The sequence below is a fragment of the Eleginops maclovinus genome, chromosome 18, assembly GCF_036324505.1.
Source record: "Eleginops maclovinus isolate JMC-PN-2008 ecotype Puerto Natales chromosome 18, JC_Emac_rtc_rv5, whole genome shotgun sequence".
Lineage (NCBI taxonomy): Eukaryota > Metazoa > Chordata > Actinopteri > Perciformes > Eleginopidae > Eleginops > Eleginops maclovinus.
In genome coordinates, this window is record NC_086366.1 from 23,839,696 (window position 1) to 23,863,739 (window position 24,044).

General features: G+C 39.7%; 1 protein-coding gene across 1 annotated transcript in view; it reads left to right on the forward strand.

Annotated features, from left to right (window-relative positions):
• LOC134879752 (unconventional myosin-XVIIIa-like) overlaps positions 1–24,044 on the forward strand; it is a 125,068-nt gene that overhangs the window by 73,941 nt on the left and 27,083 nt on the right. Inside the window, 13 exon segments of the mRNA XM_063906248.1 lie at positions 1,570–1,713; positions 3,772–3,861; positions 5,031–5,150; positions 11,119–11,230; positions 15,446–15,573; positions 16,204–16,358; positions 17,761–17,884; positions 18,000–18,107; positions 18,576–18,668; positions 18,932–19,042; positions 21,467–21,571; positions 21,876–22,022; positions 22,807–22,920. Coding sequence (XP_063762318.1) covers positions 1,570–1,713; positions 3,772–3,861; positions 5,031–5,150; positions 11,119–11,230; positions 15,446–15,573; positions 16,204–16,358; positions 17,761–17,884; positions 18,000–18,107; positions 18,576–18,668; positions 18,932–19,042; positions 21,467–21,571; positions 21,876–22,022; positions 22,807–22,920 — 1,551 coding nt within the window.

A 24,044-nucleotide genomic window follows, 5' to 3' on the forward strand; every position in this document is an offset into this window, starting at 1 on the left:
AGCACACTTTCATAGTGGCCAAACGGTGCTACTACAACTCCTGTGTCAGACACTTGATGTTATTGGATCCAAAAATACTTTCCCGTTGACTTACACTGGGAAAAAGATGCCTGTAAATCAGTATGAACATAAAACAGTCCATATTTAACTCATTAAGTCTCTCAAAGCCAGATCCAGAGAAGTTTTCCCTCCATGCATTTGACTGAGCTGAGATCTGCAGTGACAGTCTGGGTTGGAGGCGAGGCTTTAGGAAAACTGAAGTGCAAAGCTCTATGTGCCCAGCTCCCTGGATGATCCAGGTATTTTATCCTCCAGTCAGGCCATTTAGGCTTCATGTGCCACTGAGCAACCTTTATTTGGTTCTACAAGTGTAAATAGGCTGAGCATGCTTGTGTACAGATGCAAAAACGTCATATTAAGATACATTTTGAGTGATATTTGGAAAACCTTACACAGGTGTAGTGCAGGGGTCTGACAGCCAGTATTGCAAACTGCCTAATATTTCAAAGCTCCTGTTATAATGGACATAAACTCTTAATACAATGAGTTAGATCGGAAAACGATGCCATTTCTACAGGCTCCTTATCCCCTCTGTCATTCTATGTTTCTTTCCCATGTTATTACTTAAAGTTAGAAAAAAAATAAGCTAGCCAAAAAAACGACAATAGGCGGTGTACATAGTTGTCCAAACTAAAGCAGGGACCGGTTTAGAGGAGTGAGGAGTTGGCATCAAATGAAACAATAATAAAATACCTTGTCAGAATTGTGATTTACCGCAACCACAAGATGTCCTTACTAAAATATGACACTAATTATCCCAGTGGAACTGAGGAATGAGAGGAGAAAGTGAAAGATCGATGGATTGAAGGGGTTAAGGAGGAAAGAAAAATTGTGAGAAATGGAAAAGAAATGTTTGGTAAAGGAAGAGTCAGAAAGATGGCAAGGACACATGGTTGAGTGAATGCAGGTTTAATAAAAAAAGAGACAAGCAAGTGGGAATAACGGGAAGAAAATAATGATAGTCAACAAAGACAGAGTGGCTCAAACAGACACACATAGCCAAGTGTGTGATCCTTTGGCGGTGATATAGATCAAATGCTTCCAATACAAGGTAAGAGGTCGGATTACTGACCATTTACAGTAACGTGGTAACGCATGTAAACTCATTCTGCTGTTACCCAAGCTACCAGTATACTGCTGTTCTTGTACACTCTGAATGAATGAGGACATTAGCCAAACTACATGCACATTAATGCTACTGTAAGGGAGTCCTGATTATTTGTCTTTGTAGCCACGTGTGATCATAAGGTGACTGATCTACAGAAATGGTTGATTTAAAAAAAAAACGTGTTCACATGGAGGAGCCACTGGTGAGCTCGTTTTTTTAATTCAGACCTCCCACATGTTTGCTTGAAGATCCATGAGTGAAAATCTAACATCCAGTAAGCAATACATCCAGACCTTTGTGAGAATATGGCAACCCTTCATGTTTCAGCAAAACTGCCAACACACAGTGCGTTTCACAATGACTTGTGTACTTCCTCTGACTTTTATTTTTCTGTGTGACAGATCCAGAATCTGGCCATCCGCTGCATCCAGAAGAACATCAAGAAGAACCGTGGTGTCAAAGGCTGGCCATGGTGGAAGCTCTTCACCACCGTCAGACCTCTGATAGAGGTGCAGCTCACTGAGGAGCAGATCCGCGGCAAGGATGTGAGTACACACATACAGTGGCTTGCAAAAGCATTCACCCCCCTTGGCATTTTTCATGTTTTGTTGCCTCACAACCTGGATGTAAAATGGTTTGCTTGAAGGTTTGCATAATTTCATTTTCAGAACATCCCTACAACTTTGAAGATGTGTTTTTATTTATTTATTGTGACGCAAACAACAAAAGGACAAAATAACAGAAAACTTCAGCGTGCGTAACTATTCATCCCCCTAATGTCAGTACTTTGTAGAGCCACCTACAGCTGCAAGTCGCTTTTGATAAGTCTCTATGAGCTTGCCACATCTTGCCACTGGGATTTTTGCCCATTCCTCATGGCAAAACTTCTCCAGCTCCTTGCTGTTGGATGGTTTCCGCTTGTGAACAGCAGTCTTCAAGTCAAACCAGAGATTCTCAATTGGATTGAGGTCTGGGCTTTGACTAGGCCACTCCAACACATTTAAATTCTTCCGGTGAAACCACTCGAGTGTTGCTTTAGCAGTATGCTTCAGGTCATTGTCCTGCTGGAAGGTGAACCTCCGTCCCAGTCTCAAATCACAGGCAGACTGAAACAGGGTTTGCTCTAGAATATCCCTGTATTTAGCACCATCCATCTTTCCCTCGACCCGGACCAGTTTCCCAGTCCCTGCTGCTGAAAAACATCCCCACAGCATGATGCTGCCACCACCATGTTTCACTGCGGGGATGGTGTTCTTGGGGTGATGGGATGTGTTGGGTTTCCACCAGACATAGCGTTTCCCTTGGTGGCCGAAAGTTCAATTTTAGTCTCATCTGACCAGAGCACCTTCCCCCATACATTTAGGGAGTCCACATGCCTTTTGGCAAACTCAAAACGTGCTTTCTTATTTTTAACACTAAGCAATATTTTTTTCTGGCCACTCTTCCATAAAGCCCAGCTCTATGGAGTGTACAGCTTATTGTGGTCCTATGCACAGACACTCCAGACTCTGCTGTGGAACTCTGCAGCTCCTTCAGCGTTACCTTTGGTCTCTCTGTTGCCTCTCTGATTAATGCCCTCCTTGCCCGGTCTGTGAGTTTTGGTGGGCCGCCCTGTCTTGGCAGGTTGTTGTGGTCTCATGTTCTTTCCAGTTGAAGATTATTGATATGATGGTGCTCTGGGGGATCATCAAAGATGTGGATATTTTTTTATAACCCAACCCTGACTTGTATTCCTCAATAAACTCTGTCCCTGACTTCTTTGGAGAGCTCCTTGGTCTTCATGGTGTGATGCCTCTTGCTTAGTGGTGTTGCAGTCTATGGGGCCTTTCTAGAAAAGGTGTGTTTATACTGACAGATCATGTGACTCTTAGATTGCACACAGTTGGACTTAATTTCACTAATTATGTGGCTTCTGAAGGTAATTGGTTGCACCTGAACTTTTTAGGGACTTCATAGCAAAAGGGGTGAACACATATGCACATGCCAATGTTCAGTTTTTTATTTTTAGAAATTATTTTTTAATATATATTTTTCTCATTTCACTTCACCAACTTAGACTATTTTGTGCAGATCCATCACATACAATTCAGATTAAAACACATTTAAATCACAGGTTGAAATGTAGCAAAATAGATAAAAAGCCAAGGGGGCGAATACTTTTGCAAGGCACTGTACACACACACACACACACACACACACACACACACACACACACACACACACACTCACACTCACACTCACACTCACACACACACACACACACACACACATCGCACAGTTGTAGATGATAAACGTCAGCATTATTTAATTTCATGTAAAATGTAACCAGATTTACATTCAAATATCCTCCAAACTTCAAAATATTCCTCCCAAAAATGAATTTTATTTGTCTTTGGAAATGCCAGAACTCTACACCCTAACACTTATATATATATATATATATATATATTGAATATCCTTATAGTGATTCATATTTCAGATAAATATCAGTGGTTGTGCAAAAGGAAACAGCCACAAGCACAGTATGCATGCTGATCACTTATATGCTGTGTCCTCATCAACTTGTGGGTTTCCTATTAATATATTTTTCTTTTCCCTCTCAGGAAGAGATCCAGCAGCTGAAGCAGAAGCTGGAGAAGGTGGAGAAGGAGAGGAACGAGCTGAGGCTCAGCAGCGACCGTCTTGAGAGCAGGGTAAAACACAGAAACAGACGTACACATGTTCAGTACAGGAGCACAATTCTGATTACAAATACATTATATGTTTATTTTCTCAATCAAATTATACATATGAGATCTTGAGATAAATCTTGCCTTACTATATTTAAAACAGTTTTTTTATTGCTAGTGTGTTAATTAAGAATGTAGCAGGAACCAGACACATAATACTAACCAACAATATTACTACACATACACATTGTAGCAAACAACTCTAAACAAACAATACAATTAGGTATTAGAAATATAGAAGATAAAAGGTGTTGCTGTTAGTCGTAAGCTGTCAGTTGTTTGCTGTTAACCTTAGCTGTTTGCTGGAAGCTGTTAGCTTTTAGGTCTTACGTCTTTGATGTTAGTTGTTAGCCGTAAGCTGTTTTCTGTTAGCTGTTTGCTGTAGCTGCTAGCGGTTGGCTGTTGGCCTTTGACTTCTAGGTCTTAGGTTTTTGATGTTAGTTGTTAGCTGTTGGCTGTTAGCCCTAAGCAACTGGTAAACAGGGTTCCTTAGAGTTACATTATGATACGCTTAAGGTTTCTAATGTTATCTTGTAACGTGTAGTTTTTGAACTTGGATAAATGTAGTTTGAGGATATTTTTCACAGCAATATAACATTTATATTAGAGAGGGAATTATGAAAGGGGTAATTTGGTCGAATAAAAGACTTCAGCAAATGATGATCTGTTCATTCCTTGATGAGCGGGTACATGAAATGAGGTGAATGATCAGCACATCTGGTGTTTAATTACTCTAACGAGGTTATGCTATGGTATTAAATGAAAGCGGATATCTTCTGACATATTTTGTTAACTCATCCCAATGTGATGGTTTTTCCCATGTTAATATTAAATAGTCTTGGTCTGAGAGTGAATGAATTTAGTTACTTATGGTTTTTCTCCCATTTAACTGATGATAAATGTATCAACTCTGATGATTAGCATTTCAAACCTTGCATTAAATAAATACACATTTCTGACTAAGTGTGTGTGTGTGTGTGTGTGTGTGTGTGTGTGTGTGTGTGTGTGTGTGTGTGTGTGTGTGTGTGTGTGTGTGTGTGTGTGTGTGTGTGTGTGTGTGTGTGTGTGTGTGTGTGTGTGTGTGTGTGTGTGTGTGTGTGTGTGTGTGTGTGTGTGTGTGTGTGTTGCATCAGATCACAGAGCTGTCATCAGAGCTCGCTGATGAGAGGAACACCGGGGAGTCCGCTTCCCAGATGCTGGAGAGTGAAACTTCTGAGAGACTCCGCCTGGAGAAGGACATGAACGACCTGCAGGTACACACACAGACACACACACACACTTAGACTGAAGGGAACGTAGAGCTGTCGTAATGTCACGTACTCAACTCTGCAGAAAAAGAGAACTGTGTTGTGTTCACAGGCTGCGGCTGGTCCAACTCTTAACTTTAGGTTCGATTAAAACTGTCACACATCAGCGGACTAATGCCTCTCTGTGACCATTCAATGCTTTTTTCCAAGCACATTTCTATCAAGGCAAATGAAAATGGAGCTAGCCGATTGTAATGGAAAACAGAGATTGAGAGCAGTTTATAGCTCTATTAGCCACTTAGCAGTGAGGTAATACAGTTTTTTACAACGCAACAACATTATCCGACTTCGCAATGAAGTTTGGTTTTAAGGCGCGTTGTATGCAGTTTAATGTCTGCTGATTTATATATGAATTTAACATTATAGACTAGACGGGATGTACCCAAAAAGTGAATGTAAGGAGCATTTATGGGTACAAGTTGGGAACCGGCCTACTTTACATATTTCAAGGGTGCTGAATCCAAAAAAATCGGTACCCGAGCGAAATTTTGAGTTTTTGACCTTCTAATTTGCATATCAAAATGGCCGCCAAACTCCCTATCTTGCTCAGTCGTTGGACCATTTTCCCCAAGTTTTTTTGTAAGTAGGCAATCAAAGATGATGAATTAAGTGTCTAGATCTATAGTCTGGGGTCAGAGCAAGGATATAGTGGAGGCTCAGTGCCTTTTTTATGTATATATATATGCAAAATACCAACTTTTAAGGTGAAATTAAGCATTATTTGTGTCATTTTTTAAGGCCGACATAAATATTCAGTCAATATCACTCTTAAATGTTCCCAGTGTATATATGATATGTGATGTATTCCATATTACATAATAACTAAGAAAAACACCATTGCAAGTTGTCTGAGAATTCATTTTTTTATGCAAACAAAGCATAATGCTCTTAATTCAAACATCGAAAAACCCAAGTGAATAGGGAAAAAAAAAACATGAAACTTCCCTTGAACAGTTCTACAGATCACATCTTGTTTCTGTATATTTTCTTTCATGTTTCTAGCTGAATTGCTTTGCTTTCATCTGTCTTCTGTAAGTTCCATAGGTCACTTGTTTTGGTAAATTGTTTTTATACCTTTCTAGTTTGCTTGTGTGCCATTTGTCTTTGGAATTTCATTTTGATTAGTATTTCTTTCTGCAGTCCTTTTCCAAGTTCTTTGGTTACCCATTGCCTTGGTATGCTTGAGGACTACAACTCCACATTTAAACAAGGACATTGGTCATCACTCTGACATGTACACATTGCAGTGCATAACAGCCCCGATTTTCGGCATTTGCACTGGCGTGTTGTGCATTGTTTTTTACAGGCACACCTGATCATTTCCAGGCAACTTTCAGGTATTGGGTTCTGTGACATAAGAATGGGCTGTAGTCCTGAATCACCATCTTTCCATCCCATGTCCAAGGGTGAAGGAAGCTCAGGTGTGGCATAGTGAGCATTTCTCCAAACCATTGCCTGGTAGTGTACTCTCAGCAGATGGAAGTGGAGCGCATCGCTTGTAGGCGGCATTGCTTCTGGTTTACCTGTCCTGGAGAAAAGTATATGCCTTGCTGCATCAACAGAGTCTGTTTTATGCACATCATATATTCTGCAGACAAAAGCCTCTGAAGATCTTTGAGTCTCCTCCGTGAGATCACCAATTCCGAGGTTGCTGAGCAATTGATGGTGCATTTTCCAGACTTTCCATGATGTACTTTTGGTGTGACTTGCAATGTATGATGTGGTATCACAACCAGTTAGTGCATGAAATGCTACAAGGCTTGGTGCTGAATCCTTTGGCAGTTTGTTAAAAACAGCATCAATTGGTATATATTGTGGCTTCCTTGTGGTACCAGACAACAGCCAGAGTTTTTTACATGCTACGTGTGGGAAATGGGAAACGAGAATCACAAGTACATCAGTGTCTCTAGATGACACGACTACTGTGTCTGACTGGCAGTGCACTGCATGTAATACCAATCGGGTATCTGCCTCTTCGTGTGTGGCTCTCAGATGAGTCAGGTTGGTTGTTGCTTTTGATGACCTAACCTCCGTCTCTTCGTCTCTGAACCCACCAGCAACTACTATCTCTTTATCATCCGGTGCCTGAGCACATAGTTCTTCAGAGAGTAGATTGGCAAGATCAGCTTTGTTGTCAGGGAGGGACAGGAAATTGGTCCAGTTTTTTGGAAGAGGCACATCACGACCCTCAACAAGTCGTCTGATTGGTTGAGCTGCTTTTGTGCGTCGTGTCCTGGTAGCACCCTTGATGGTCTCTTCTCTGTATCTGTCAAACACAACGTCTATCCTTTTATAGTAACATCCTGCTTTCAACACTGCTCTGACAAATGTGTCGGCCAGATCCCCAAATGTTACTGCTTTGTCTGGCTTTCCAAGGGCAACCACAAGTGCCTGTCCATCTATGATGAGACAAGATGACATGTCGGGAAGTTCAATAGCCTCAGGACAGACTATGTCTTCAGTTAACTTATTTACTAATACAGACTTGTTTCCAGTGCGAAGTGTCCCATTCATTTCAGCAAGGGATATGGGAACTGGCAGAAGCTCGTGTTTTAGGACAGCTGGTAAGTCAACTGGACGACCTGCCTCATAGGCCGTAACAAGGCGTTTGAGAATGTTTCGGTCAGCCTTTATGACAGTTCTGTTGTCTTTGATTTTAGGATTTTTGGCCACTTCATACAGAGATGCAAATGTTTTAGCTTTGCTCTTATGTAGGGTTGCATGGATTGGGACCTCTGGTTTATCTTTGTCCTCAGGAACAATCATCCTTTTCTCAATGAATGAATTCACTTTTTCTTGTCCTAGGTCTTTGGCAGAAAGTAATGAGCTTTGGATAGCCTCTGTGGCAACGTCTTTCGTGGCGAGATTTTGCAATGAGCCTGAGGAGACTGAATCAAACACCTTGAACCCTTTGAAGACTAAAACCAATGCCATTTCGTTCACATGTTACATGAATGTTTCATAACTGGTATGGCCCTTTGAGGATATACCACCTCTGTTGACACATGTATTTTTGATAATTCCTCCCCCCAAATCTAGCCCTGTCACAGCAGTCACTCCCCAGCATCCATTGCCCTATGATAGCTTGTTAGCTAGCTAGCTAGAAAGTAGGGGGATTTATGCTGCCACAGGGCTATGTTTGGGTTGGAATTATAAGAAATAAACTTGTATCAACAGAGGTGGTCATCTTTAGGGCACAACTGGAAGAAAAAAAAACTAGCTAGCTGTTTTTTTCCCCTCCAAAACTGTTAGCTAACTGTTAGCTAGTTTTCTCCCAGTTGCTAGCCATCTCAATATCATTGAAATACACAATTTTGACCCACTATGGTTGAAAAAGTATCATTTTGGATAAATAGGGTTAACAAGCTCAATCAATAACTAAGGAATATTGACATTTTTTTTCTAAAAAAATCAAAAAGCAGGAAACTTACCAAAGCGTGTGAAACTGTTACGATCCTCTTTGCTGTTAATTCACCTCAGGCAAAGGGTCCTCAGCGATGGGACTGACCATGCTATGTACTGATCTAAATATTCAACTTGGTACGTTTCATGGTGGTCTCTTTTTGAATATTTTTCCCTATTCACCTGGGTTTTTCCCGTCTTAGAATTTAGAGAACAAATGCTTAATTTGCAAAAAAAAAACAAAAAAAAACCATGAAATCTCAGACAACTTGCAATGGATTTTTTTCTTTGTTATCATATAATATGGTGTACATCATATGTCATATCAACAGGGAAAATTTCAGAGTAACTTTTATTTAATATTTATGTCGGCCTTAAAAAATGACACAAATAATGCTTAATTTCACCTTAAAAGTTGGTATTTTGCATATATATATACATAAAAAAGGCACTGAGCCTCCACTATATCCTTGTTTGACCCTTGACTATCGATCTAGAAACTTAATTTCCTCATCTTGATTGCCTACTTACAAAAAAAACTAGGAGGAAATGGTCCAATAACTGTGCAAGATGGGCAATTTGGCGGCCATTTTAATATGCAAATTAGAAGGTCAAAACCTCAAAATTTCACCCGGGTACCGGTTTTTTTGGACTCAGCACCCTTGAAATATGTAAGGTAGGCCGGTTCCCGACTTGTACCCATAAATGCTCCTTACTTCTTATAAAAGGCCTTTTTTCTGAAATCCGTCTAGACTATTAGCTTAACAGCTTGAATTATTATCAACGCACAGAGCTGTCTGCCTTTCCTCCTGTGGGATTTTTATATTATAGTCTGCTGTAATGTTTCAAAGGGAGTGTTAATGTAACTTTATGCTAAAGCTGTCATATTTAAACATCACCGTTTTGTCAAGACCTACCGGCAGAAATAAAAAACACCCAAGAGCTCATTGATATCACCCCCAGATGCTATTATAAAAGGCTGATATGCGCAGGCCTGTAATTCCTTTTCCTTAGAATCTTTTCAGATGGGTTAGCCATCGAGTGTTACAGAGCTGTGATGGAAATTGTTTTTTGAGCATTGCCTGGACACAAAATCAAGATGCTAGAACACTGAATTGGATTCTTACAATTCTAAAGGTTAAATTGAAGAGCTTGGCCAAGGAAACATACACTGACATCACAAAACAGGAAAAATAAGTGTCAACGATATATCCCATCGTCAGGTCTGCAGAACTCTCTCCTCCTCTGTATATTTAACTGACTCCTAGGACATATCAGCCTATCATCAAAACATGTCTGTACTCCAAAAACAGAAGCGCCACACACAGCTTTTACTCTCTGCCTGGTGTGACCCAGCAGTGGCCTAAGACCTACTTAAACTAAATTCTAAAAATATAAATTTGCATAAAGTCTATATTTCTTTTTGAAAGATTTTTTTGGGCAACCAGTGCTTGTATTGTATTGAAAGTATTGAAAGGTTGACCAAGGGGATTTATTGTGGCAAATGGTCCCAGGCCAGATTGGAACCCAGTTCCTCCGTATAAGGACTAAGCGCTAGTACATGGACTGCCAGCTCTACCAACTGAGCTAAACTGTGGCCCCTGAAGTCACATTTTTGGAGAATAGGAATTTATTTACATATTAATAAACTGGACTTAGCTGAAAAATCACTCAACAACAATAACTAGATACCAGATCAGCACAACCCAAGTGGGATACTCTGAACAGGGGTCATGTACTCCCAGTCTTCTATGCTTGTATAAGATTTCTGCAATAAATATGTTCATGTGTAGATTTTTCAATATATTTATTTAATAAGTATAGGAACAGTATGACACTGGGCAAATAGCATTGACATTTAAGACTTCAAAAGAGGAAATTAAGCGGTAATGCAACACAATATTGAACCCTTCCTCAAGCTGTGTACACTTTCTAATGATTTGGTAATCATTGTATTTTGATAACTCTTAATAAATAAGCAAACAACAAATCTAAATACATTTTCAAATGTTGCTTTATGTTCTTTCCATAGAGGAAAGATTGGAAGATAAAAAATGGCTGGAAGGAAGTTCTCCAGTGGCTTCCCTTTTCATCTACAATATATAATATATCAGGTCGTCAGAATAAACCTTAAATTCCACGGAAATGAATTCTCTACAGTGGCAGTACTGCACATCTCTCCTAACAAGCTCCACACATTCAAATGTCAGTAAAGCATTTCTTTTTACCAAACAGAACCTCCAGCTACCTGAAAGGCTTGATTCAGGGCAAACGTCTCATAGGAGTGTTACACTTCCTGGCTAATGATGTGCAGCATCTGTCAGCCACATTTACTTAGCTTCTCATAATGTGGGACATGATCGTGTATCGTGGGGAGTTCTTTGAAAAAAAAGAAATAGATTGTCGAAATAACACACCGCGGGTCACACATAGCGTCAACTTTCCCGGTTAATCTATGGAGACGCATATGTGCGCGTTGTCATAGAAACTGTTCCTTCCTCTCATCCATCAGGCAAAGTTTGACAGCACGAACAAACAGATGGAGTCCATGGAGATGGAGGTGATGGAGGCTCGACTCATCAGGGCGTCTGAACTCAACGGAGAGATGGACGATGACGATACAGGTCAGACACCGTAATGTACACTACATACCAGAAATGCTCTTGCACAGCCCACTTCTCATACTTCTATTATGTAGATTTAAAAGTCACAAGTTAGGTTGCAAAGTAAATAACCAGGAGTGTGTGTTTCAACTAATTTTGTTGTGTCCCATGTTGTTATGCCGGGGCCTTGTGTGTCCGTCAGTCTCATTGAATTAATGAGGAGGATGCGTTTAAACAGTGCTGCAGCACAAACTGCAGCCTCAAAAACAACCGTAGTTTAATCAAAGGTTCATTAGAAAATGAAAAGGACAGAACTGTTGTATTGTGTTACACGAAGGGTGAGATCGACCGATTTTTAGCTAAAGCTGGACTGTTAGTAAACCTGGAGTGCTCTTGGAGCTAGCATTTCGGTTATTTAGAGCAGGTAACTCTGTGTGGCAGAACACGAAGGCAGTGTTTAGGTTACTTTCCTCCCATAACATCTAATAAAATGTTTGCTAACTAGCTTGTTTTAACTTAACTCAGGGGGTTTACCTGAGCCCCTTGCTGCAGTGATATAGAGGTGTACTTTAGTGATCTTTAATGAAATTGCTGGCTTACTATCTTACATTTTCTCTAACTCCTCATTTTAGCATAGCCTATGTTTTCAAATTTCTTTAAATAAGCTTTGTGTTACAGGTTATCACGACTTCAATCAGGACAGACTTGGGTACCACCAATAAGACTACCCTCATAAAGGGTTTACGAATAGTTTGTAATTAATTTATTATTTAGGTTGTGAACACTTTATAAATCATTAATACGCTTTTATTAGACATGAGATAAACTTAAAACATCAAGATGGATGGGGGGAGAACCAACGCAGTGAACAGCAGATACCGAGGATGCTGGCTGATAAGGAAGAGGAAGTAAGCTATCAGCCAATATAAGGCTTAGTCATCTTGCCAAATAGTGAGCCTGTGTTGATGTATGAAAACTATGTAAGATTTGTTTTAATAATGGTTCTTAATGCTTAATGACGTGTTTACAACCTAATTAATAACCTATTTATAACCCTTTTATGAATCCTTTATGAGGGTAGTCTAATTGTAAAGTGGTACCGAGACTTGTTTTGAGGTAAAAATATATATTTATTGCCGAGAATACACAGATGAAGTAAAGGTGTTTGGCGATTAGACCCTGTTCTGCGGGAGTATCATTCGGGAGGGGGAAAACCGAGCTGATGAACCCACCCCTGGGGTCTCGACACTGGTGTTGGTGGTGGAGGGATTGATGAGGGTCAGTCTGAAGAGGAGTGATTTGAGCTTGACGTGAACCCTGGATTCGGAGGAACAGGAGGTGAAGGATGGCTGTGTTGAGTCTGACAGCTGTGAGGAGGTGGGAGAGCAGATTTAAAGGTTTAACGATGCGCTGTGATAAGCTTGTGGGAATTGAGGTGGAGTGATAGGTTTAACTGGGGAGTGAACGCCCCCGATCTCTGATTGAGAGGGGTGTAAGATGGAAATATGTGAATGACAGATATAAAGACGGTCTTCCTGGTTGAACTAGCTTCATTTGTCATCATCGTCTGTTGCATTGTCGTCCTCACTGACAAGGACGAGACACTTGAGAAATGTATGTAGAAAAAGAACAGTCTTTTTCTTAGAACTATAAGGCTCTCATTTAAATGTAAAGCATCAGACAGGATAAACAAACGCACCCTAAAATGAAGGAACTGTGTTGAATTCACTCCCAAAAGTGTTGACAATTAGTTAACAACAAGTGCCAACAGAGCCTCGTCAAACAAGCGCTGAGCTGAACTTCTCTCTGCACACAGCCACACACACAGGCACGCAGAGACAATACAAAAGGAATAATTCAGTCCCAGACAAATTCATCACAAACTGTAGGGGGGTTTCCAATCGATGCTTTGACAAAAGCCAAGAAAAGTCTTATGTGAATAAGGACATCAGAAATCGCTGATTTAAAAATGAAAAATGAAGCGAGGACTGAGTTCCAGACACACCGCCTGCTGGTTGTGTGACATGCAGATTCTGTGAGTGTAAGATTGATTTGTCTTCATGCTGCAAAGATCAGAATGGATTCACAATGCTTCATGCCGTAGCACAGTTCTGACAAGATAAGATAAAATAAGAAGTACTTTATTTATCCCAAACTGGGAGAAAATGTTGGTGCCGCAACATAAAACAAAGCAAGGCATTGCACTTAATTAGATGTTAAAAAGAAATAATCAATTATCATTTTATTTTTTCAAAAAAAAAAATTGGGGGCTTTTTGTCTTTAATCGGAGCGGACAGAGGAGAGTGACAGGAAAGTGGGAGAGAGAGAGTCGGGGTGGGATCGCCGGCATACGGTGCAGGTGCCCCAGCCAGTTGCGCCACGGCCGGGGCTAAAATAAACAATTCTAAAAGATAAACATCAAAATAGAAATAAAAATGAACCGGAATTAGAGAAAATATACGGTTGATGATGAAGATAAAGAATCTATAAACTGTCTGACAAATAAACACTATAGAAGTAAACACAATATAAAGCAGGATGAGGGATAAGAGGGATTCTTTTGGTCAGACCATAGCGAGTCACAAATTCTGTATCACAAATGGCAATCTCTATCTACCTCACCAGATCGCTATGGTAACCAATGCTGAAGACCTGCTCCGGACTGGGTTATGTTTAGAGTTGAAATCAGCAAATATTGCAGTTCACCAACAAGTTAGTTTAAAAATGGTGTCACTTTATAGTGAACAGCCGAGAGAATACCTCTTCTACAGTATGTCTAAGTGGTGTTTACACGCATACGAAATGTGGTGGACGTTCTTCAAACCCTACTGACACCACTTTGGAAAATGTTTTTACGTATGATTTCATTATTCATTCAGTCCATTATTCACTGCTGAGCTATATGCCTGTATTCAATCAACTTTGATTTGACCAAAAACTAAAGCTGTATTTTAGGTATCCTTCATTTTACTGCAGGATCCTTCCGTAATTCAATATTGATTGGTGAAATGTAATATGTCACAAATACTCTACACAACACGTTATTTTTGCTAGCATTTCTTTCTCGTTCATAGCAACAGGATCTTCATGATGTAATATTTTTGCAATATTCCTATAAGGCGTAAAAAGGCAGCCATTAATCCTTTTCCGTGCGGTACAAAAGTGAATTAACCACCAAGCGCTCCCTCACGTGGGAACAATCAGAAACAGGTTTATTGCCAAGTATTTTAACAATTACGAGGAATTTGTCATGATGTTATTGGTGCATACTTAAACATACATAATAATTTAAAAAACATTTTATACACTGATTTAAAAAAGTATTTAAAGAAAACTATAAAAACATTAAGATTTTAGCACCATTTAACATGGTTGAAATATAGGTATGATGCCATGTGCAGAATTCACAGGGATGTTGCACATTGCATCATACTAATATTTCTCTGAACGTTGTGGTGCCTGGTAACTCCGACTCAGGTTTCAGGTTCTGTGAAGACAGGTAAAGCAAAGAAACCCTGGCTCTGTCGAAATGTTTCATAGAATTACCCTCTGGACTGATGTTGTACCAAAACAAGCACCAGGTAGTAGCAACAACCTTTGCTAATGGAAAACTAAAAAAGCCCAAGCCTTGTGCGGGGGCAATGCGGCTAAGGTGTTAAGAGTACATGAATATAGAGTATTTTTTACTACATTTTTCTAAGACAATTACTAAACATTGACAAGTGCCTGCATTAACAGCAAATCATAACCACGGGCAGATCAGGAAACAAAGAGGCTTCTCACTAGATAATAAATAGAAAGTCCTATAAGAGAGGAGAATGTTAGATTCATTCTTTGTTTAATTTTTATTTGGTCAAATTACCCAAATGTTCACAGTTTACCTGAACTCCTGAAATGTAAGATCAGCTGTTCTCAAACGGAGGATTCCAGAGTTTTCAAGTCAGGCTTACAAAATCTGATAAAAGCCTGACTCATATTTGACACTTCCACAACCTGGAATCGTTTAATTTTGGCCATCCAACAACCTGTAAATACAAAAGAAAAATGTATTTCCTATACCAAAAATCACCGTCCAATGCATTCATACATTTCCTGACATGTAAAGTTAGGAGGTATTTATTTATTTACCGAAATATTGAATAATACATGCTATGTGGGAGGTATTCAGCGAGTGTAAGCATATTGAGGAGGTGGCGGTGAAAGGTGATGCTGACTGTGAACATGCTGATGTGACAGGGGGAGAGTGGAGGCTGAAGTACGAGCGAGCCATCAGGGAGATTGAATTCACCAAGAAGAGACTGCAGCAGGAGTTCGAGGACAAGCTGGAGGTGGAGCAGCAGAACAAACGGCAGCTGGAGAGGAGGGTGGGTGACACACACCCTCATACATTAAACCCCTTTTATCTCACGTGGTAACTACACAAGTACTGCATAAATTAGGTTTCAACTGTCAGTTTAATGTGGAGGTAGAGCATACATCGGGAGGCTGTCAATTAGCAGTTAATGGGGGGGTCTACCAATCAGAGGGTCAGTCAACATGTCAAAGTGTCCTTTTTTTAATTGGTTTATTCCACACACGGCAGTTATTTTAGAATGAAAACATGTACATTTAACACACATTTTATAGCACATGGTGGAAAGGAGCAGGGAGAAGAAAATCTTACTGTACCTGCCCCATCTTCAAAAAAAATAACAAAAAATGAAATAACCATTAAAAAAAAAAGTAAAATAAAAAAGCAATATTCTGTCAGTTTCACTTGCTAACAAATACCTACAAAACCAGAACACAAGCAAAAAATCCTGAAGAGAGTGGAAAATAGTGATATTTCTTTTCAAATTGCAAATTGGATGTATACGTTTACCTTAGCGTAGGCTAGCTAAAATAGCATTAAAAAGATACTAATTCAGCATTATTGGTTCCTTACCACAGGATTGTTTCCAACATGTTAATCATTTTTTTTCCAATTTTAATTCTGAGTAATTTCTTATGTGCAGATCAGCGACCTGCAGGCCGACAACGAGGAGTCCCAGAGGAACATCCAGCAGCTGAAGAAGAAAACCCAACGCATGACGTCTGAGCTGCAGGACACCAAACTCCACCTGGAGGGCCAGCAGAGCCGCAACCACGACCTGGAGAAGAAGCAGAGGAAGTCAGTACACACAACATACTTGTGACTTCAAACTGTTGGAAAAGCTTTTTATGCCGGGTTCCGACAGAAGGTGTAATGTCAAGTTTCGTTGTTGTAGTAACAATCATCACTCTAAAGAAAAAAATACTCACTGTTTATTAGGGATGGGTACCGAAACCCGGTATTTAACGGGCCACGGGGCTACATTTTTTAAAAGTGTGGTATCGATATGCGCCGACGTATTGTTAAAATGTATAAAAAATGCATACTTCTGTATCACATGTTCAATATACAATAGATTCCATATTTTGTATTGCTACATATTATTGTATATTATATATTGCAAACGTTATCTTGCACATTTTATCCAACCAACTCCGTTTTAATTTGCAATATCATTATTTCCTAAGAAGCAGAAGATCTCCCTCTCTCTCCTGTGTGCAGATCCTCAAAATTGTACTTAAGTACAAAACAATATTATAATACATGTTTTATTTATTTGACATTTAAATAAAATAATGTTAATTTCCTTTTATATATATATATAAAAGGAAAGCACACTCTAGTTATACAAATTATTGATTTGATTCAACTTTATTGTCCTTGCACAGAGTACAATGACATGCAGTTTGCATCTAACCAGAACAGAACCAATACATGGAGCAGGGTTCAGGCGTATGTAGTTACAGAGTTAATAAATAGTAAATACTGATATAATAAACAGATATTATAAATAGTAAATACAGAGGTTATAAATAGTAAATACAGATATAATAAATAGTAAATACAGAGTTAATAAATAGTAAATACTGATATAATAAACAGATATTATAAATAGTAAATACAGAGGTTATAAATAGTAAATACTGATATAATAAATAGTGAATACAGATGTTATAAATAGTAAATACTGATATAATAAGTAGTAAATCTAAATGTTCTAAATAGTAAATAAAGACATCGTTAATGAGTCAGAAGGAGTGAACTGTCCCTGATATCAATACAAACATGTTTACTTAATGGTGTTATGTAAGACAACAGAACAAAGTAACCAAGGTGTCCTAAATGTATTACATTTAAGTTTAGCCCTACAGAATAAAGTACTTTACAAAGGCTGTTTCTGTTAAAAAAGTGGTTGCTTACAAGTGGGTAAATGAGAAGACGTCATCCTGCCCAAGAGTCCGCCTTTATCGTAGCGGTGTTGATGTGAAGTAATGCGACTGTGATGTAGTTTGTTTATAATGTTACAGAAACCAGTGACCTCCAGCGATTGCGCTAATGCTTCAACTATTATAGAAGTGGTGATTACTGCACCACTCTTTAGCAATGATCCGATGTACCCAGAGTAGCAGTGCTTCCTTGGAGTCCGTGGACAGTGTGTAAACGTGTGTGTGTGTGTGTGTGTGTGTTTGTGTGTGTGTAGGTTCGACAGTGAGCTTAGCGGTGCCCAGGAGGAGGCGCAGAGGGAGAGGACCCTGAGGGAGAAGCTGGCCCGGGAGAAGGACATGCTGGCAGGAGACGCCTTCAGCCTCCGTCAGCAGCTGGAGGTGTTTGTGCCTTGGGGGAACGGGGAGTCCACTTTGTGACCTTGGCTGGTGTTTGTCTATGTACAGTATCTTTTTTGTTTCTTTGTATGTTCACACTGTGACCTCTGACCCCCAGGACAAGGACCTGGAGGTGTGTGCTGCCAGCCTGAAGCTGGAGACGCTTGAGGCCGAGCTGCAAGACCTCAACTCCCAGGAGTCCAAGGACGAGGCCTCACTGGCCAAGGTCTGCTGTCTTTCTTTATTTTTCCCATGTTTTCATTTAATTCTCTCTTTCCGTATGTATTTCTTTCTTCACCTTTTATTTCTTTGTTATTCCTTTTTCCTCATTCTTTCTTTCTGTGTTCTACATTTTCTTTTTTTTCGTTGTTCTCCTTCGTGTTATGCTTCTTAATTTCTTACTTTCTTTTCTTTTTCAAGGGATAGAGGACAGAAAATAATGAAGAAAGGAATAACCTATTATCTGTCTTTCTTTCATTCTTTTTCTCTGCTCTTTGTTTTCTCTTTATATATTTATTTATTTCCCTCTATTTGTCCTTTTTTTTCTTACTTATTTTTCTCACATATTCCAGTTGTGTGTTATTGGTTATGCTCTTTTGTATTTAATCTGAACCGACAATCTGCAGAAAGGCTCCAGCAGCTCTGTTAGCACACAGCTAATGACTCCAATTTATATTTCTGTGTCCCGACGCAGGTGAAGAAGCAGCTGCGCGACATGGAGGCTAAGCTGAAGGACCAGGAGGAGGAGCTGGACGAGCAGGCCGGCAACATCCAGATGTTGGAGCAGGTACACACGCAGAACAGGGAAATATTCAGCTTCCTTTATTCATCTTGGTCCAGAAAATAAACCACAAATAATTACTCATCAATCAGACAATGTGATTATTCATTCCATTTAGACCTGCTTTGGTCTCTACTAACCTGGAATGGCTTCAATTAGGCCTATGTTATACATCTGGCCATTTTCACCTTTTTAAAACTCTGCACACCTGTTCATAGTGTTTGGAAACGAGGTTTAAAGATAGTACAATCTCTGTGTTTGTCTTCCAGGCCAAGCTTCGTCTGGAGATGGAGACGGAGCGCCTGCGTCAGACTCATTCCAAGGAGGTGGAGAGCAAAGACGACGAGGTGGAGGAGATCAGACAGTCCTGCAGCAAGAAGGTGACACACGTTTGAATACACACATTTTAATACTGTTACGCCATGTTAGCTTTTTGTTCTTTAATTGTGACGCAATGTCAGGGAGACACAGGGGTACAGTCTTTGCCACTGGGCACAGAATGATACGGTTGTCTTTAACATCTTAGTTAGCTGTAGTTTGGACTGATTTTGTCCCTGGCTTTAACCGTTTATCCTCAAATAGTGTTTTTAAATAAAAAAATTTAACCCAAATAAATATTGGGAATTTGCTTCTATTAGACAGTTCAATATCTCTGATCACCCCTGTGTTATAAATGATCATCTTTCACTGGGAATTGTTATTTTTTCTGATCTGCTCATGTTTTTTTTTACAGTAACACACTTACAGCAAGAGTCCAAACCGAAAGTGCTAAAATTCAAACTCAATTCCAATCTTTAGGATGCTATTAATCAGCGTTCATTTAAACTGAACACACCCTGCACTGACATTTCTTATTAAAAGCCTTCCAGTTGCTCAATGGTTATAATCTTTCTCTGTTGGCTTTACATTTAAAAGATATATATATATATATAGGTTAAAGCGTTAGTCTTATATAGGAGACAGAGGTTTGTATTTATGAGTATAGTGGAAATATATGAGATGCTACATTTACATTAAGCCATTAGAGTAAGGTTGATTAGCAACTGGCCTTAGTGGTCTCTCCGTGCATACTGTATTTATCAAACACTAAGAAAAGAAACTGTATTTATAATTTTTGGTAAATTATTTGGTAAACTAAGATGTAAATGATTAGCTGTTTCTTCAGTAACCTTGGTTTCTATGTGCATTTTTAGCTTTCTTGCTATCCCTGCTGTTATTGCTGTTCTGTGTTTGCCCTGCCAGTGCTGGCCTCCAGCACAGAGCCCTCATTAGCCCACGCATAATTAGTGTCCTCTACATTCACTGAAGCTGTCTCTGCACTGTCGTCCCTGACATTTACATAGAGATGCAGTATTACAGGACGCTGAGTAAATACACAAATGAAATGGCCTTAAAGTGTAAATTGGACATTTTACACCAGGCTTCTTTAGCCGCTAAATGAGGCCTCACTTATTTATCAAAAGATTATGAACATAGAAGCAACTGCTGACTTTCTCTAGCGCCACCAGCTGCTCAGTGTCTTTAATCATCTTGTGAAATATCTTAAGGACTTGCACATTTGTTACAGATACTATAACCCTACATTTTGTCGGGATCCTGAAAAGCTGTTCTACTTTACGTTTCATCTATCGCCATCGTCTAAACAACATCCGCAAAAATAGCTTCAGTTTTGATAAGTGCTCAGCAAATGTTAGAATGCTAACATGCTAAGCTAAGAGGGCAGCCTTGCTTCACATCAGCATTGCAGCAAGTGCAGCCCTATAAAGCTGCTATCATGGCATTTTTGATTCATTTTAACATTATCAGATAAATGAATTATAATCTGAACTGTAGAATACTGTCTGCAGGCCAGGACTTCTCTGCACCGCCACCATACTTCTCTCAGAAATATATTTTCACGTAGTTTACCTTCACCAAATTGTGCTTACTGCGATGTTGCGCTAGTCCATATTGCGATTTCCACTATATTTAGATACATTTTGCAACCCTAAATAGCATTATCAAATAAAACAACTTATAAAAGTGTTAAAGAAGCAGGTTTTATTGCATTAATGGGCAAACGGGACGTTTAATGGCTGTACACTTAATATTAAATTAGAAGTAGATGATAAGGGCCACCTGTAAAAATTATCTTTTTAAATCTAAACCAATCAATTTTGTTTTATTTTATTTAACCTTTAAAGTCAAATTCTGACTGTAATCTCAGAACTCTTTTCACTTTATTATATATTAAAAAAATTCACATGTAGCTATAAACCTCTTCTGTAAAAAGTCTATATTTACAGTGGTGTAAAGTAACTTAGCACATTTACCCAAGTACTGTACTTAAGTACAATTTTCAGGGACTTGTACTTTACGAGAGTATTTTAATGTTATGCTACTTTTTACTTCACTCTGGAGTAAATTCAGCAGCTACCCTGCAGTATACAAAGCCATTCAAACTAGCTGCACCTTTACCAGCTCTGAGAACACTTTAATGATCAATAATTATAAAATATATCAGAGATATTATTCAGAAATGGACCAATCAAACAATGACTACTTTTACTGTCGCTACTTTAAATATATTTAGATGCTAAAATGTTTCTACTTTTACTTGAGTTACATTTTGAATGCAGGACTTTTATTTGTAACATAGTATTCCTACACTCTGGTATTTCTACTTTTACTCAAGTACCAGATCTGAGTACTTCTCCCAGCTCATGTAGGTTAGGGTCATAGGTCAGCAGTGGTGCGTGAACTTCTCCCATGAGCTCAGACAGGTCAGACTTGTACTCATCGCTGAGTGTTTTTGTGCCTTCCAGCTGAAGCAAATGGAAGTCCAGCTTGAAGAGGAGTACGATGAGAAGCAGAAGGTGCTGAAGGAGAAGAGGGAGCTGGAGTCCAAGATGCTGTCCGCTCAGGACAGGGTACGTCAACTTTGGGACGGCCTGCAGTGTCCCTTGAGAGTCTTTTCTCAAGCATCTCTACATCAGTCAACACAGAAATTCATTATTTCCGGATGAACTATCTGTTAATAATTAATGTTACTTCATGTTTTCTGATGCCGTTAAATGTTTCCATATTACCGATATTGACACAGCAATAAATCATAATGAACCTTTCATAATGATTGGTTGACAGATAGAGAAAATAATGGTTTTTCCTCTCTATCATGCTCCTACTTGGCGCCTTGGATGGAGGCCATGCTGACAGATTGTACCTGTGTTCCAGGTGAGAGGAGGGGACATCGAGACTGAAAAGCGTTTGAGGAAGGACCTGAAGAGAACCAAGGCTCTGCTGGCTGACGCTCAGATCATGCTGGACCACATCAAGAACAACGCGCCCAGCAAGAGGGAGATCGCCCAGCTCAAGAACCAGGTCCCAAAATCATTTAAAAATCAACGTACCTTCAGGCGAAAAAGGGACATACAGTATGATGCTCCATTTTTGGTGTTTAGTGCCTCTACTGTGACATGTCTCCAGGCTTTAATGCTCAAAAAGCACTTTATTTTTCTCATACTGCCCTTGCTGTAGCAGCTTTGATCACCCTCTGTCTCTGCAGGGGGGAGTGTGTGGTAGACAAACTCCCTCGGTGTGAGCTGGAAAAACCTACATAAAACACCACACTACAGGAAACCACATAAACATTAACAGTTTTTTGAGAATACAACAGCTTTGTCGAGAAGACTTTCTGAGCACTGTCGCATATGAATCAATGATATTGATTGTAACGCAACAACATACTGTGTCTTACCTTCTAATTGGTGGCTAATCAAAACTCAGTTTGGAACTGCAGTTCATATCATTTGGGAGCTTTAAGGGATGTGAACAGGAATATGATTTTGCTCTGGAGCCGTAGTGTGACAGTAATGTGTGCTTTCACTGGAAAACTTAAAATCATGTCTCAACCGTTGTTCTCTAAGTGGATTTATTGATTTTTATTTGCCACAGTGCCACACTTGGGAAAGTGTAAGCTTTAAAAATATGTATCTGTTTGGATTTCACTGAGTTATGACCCCCAGACTGAGTGCATATGGAGACACCCTGGTCTTCCAGTTTTGAAAGTATGTTTTCGAAAGCTGCTTGACGGTATGGTAAAGTGATCTTTAAACCTAATTAAAAAAACTGAAACTTTTCCCTCCTATTTCTGTGCCCTTTCCAGCTCGAGGAGTCTGAGTTCACGTGTGCGTCCGCAGTTAAAGCTCGTAAGTCCATGGAGGTGGAGATTGAGGATCTGCACGTTCAGATGGAGGACATCTCCAAAACAAAGCAGGCGGTGAGTACAGCTCAGTGTCGCCTCCTGTCAGCCTTGATAAAGTTACACTTTATCCTGCAGTTACACAACCAAAGCAGGCATTTAAAAAATATCCAATTCAAGATTAAGTTTACTGGACGTTCAATTGGAGTGTGATTAAGGCTAAAGAAAGATAATCCTTCAAAATGAATATTCTACATTATATAATGTCCAGCAACTCTAAATATCACCCTGCAGTATAACGCTACGGTTTCATAAACAATAAATACATTTATTTGTAGGATAACTGTAAAGAATGAGTGCTAACTAAGTTTGAATCCTGTCAGAGTGAGCAGAGGGAGGCTCCTCAAAAATTGTAGTAGCATGTTGTGTGGCGCATATACCTTCAAAGACAAACCAATGCTTGTTCAGGAACAACTTGTTTGGCGAGATGCATCGAAATGGTCAGTTAGAGCCGCGAGCTCAACGTATACTCCTTTGAAAGATCTGTCATGTGCCGTATGCTTTATGCTACAGCTAGCAGGATCCATGAGCAGGATGTGTGTATGAAAGCACAGTAACGGTGGCTGGCTCTACACTCCCAGCTTTGAAAGGTCACAGCAACATTTAGCAAACCCTCAGAAATGGTCTGTGGTGACTATGATTTACAGTGAGGGTTATTGTCTTAAATTGTACCTCTGAAATTAATCTGTTCATTTTAATACACATCATGTGTCTTGAATGCCAATGTGCATTTCAATTGCGTTGCATTAGCATATTAGCCCAGCCTCATTCAATCTGTTAGAAGACACACAGTTATATGGGCACATGCATTTGAGAGGATCCATAGAGGAGAGGCAGCCAGTCTAGCCGGCGCCAGGGAGCAGTTGAGGGTTCAGTGTCTTGCTCAAGGGCACCTCCGCAGTGGCCTAGGAGGTGAACTGGCTCCTCTGCAGTACCAGTCCACACTCTTTTGTTTTGGTATGATCAAGACGTGAACCAGCGTCCCTTCGGACCAAAGTCCAGGTCCCTACAGACTGAACCACTGCGGCCCATATATGAGCTATTAGTTCCTGTTTGTTACCGGAAAAATAATTACCCTGCATAAACATCGCCCGCCCCCCGTAGCTCCTTTGCTGTGTGTTATGTAAGGATGTAATTGAAAG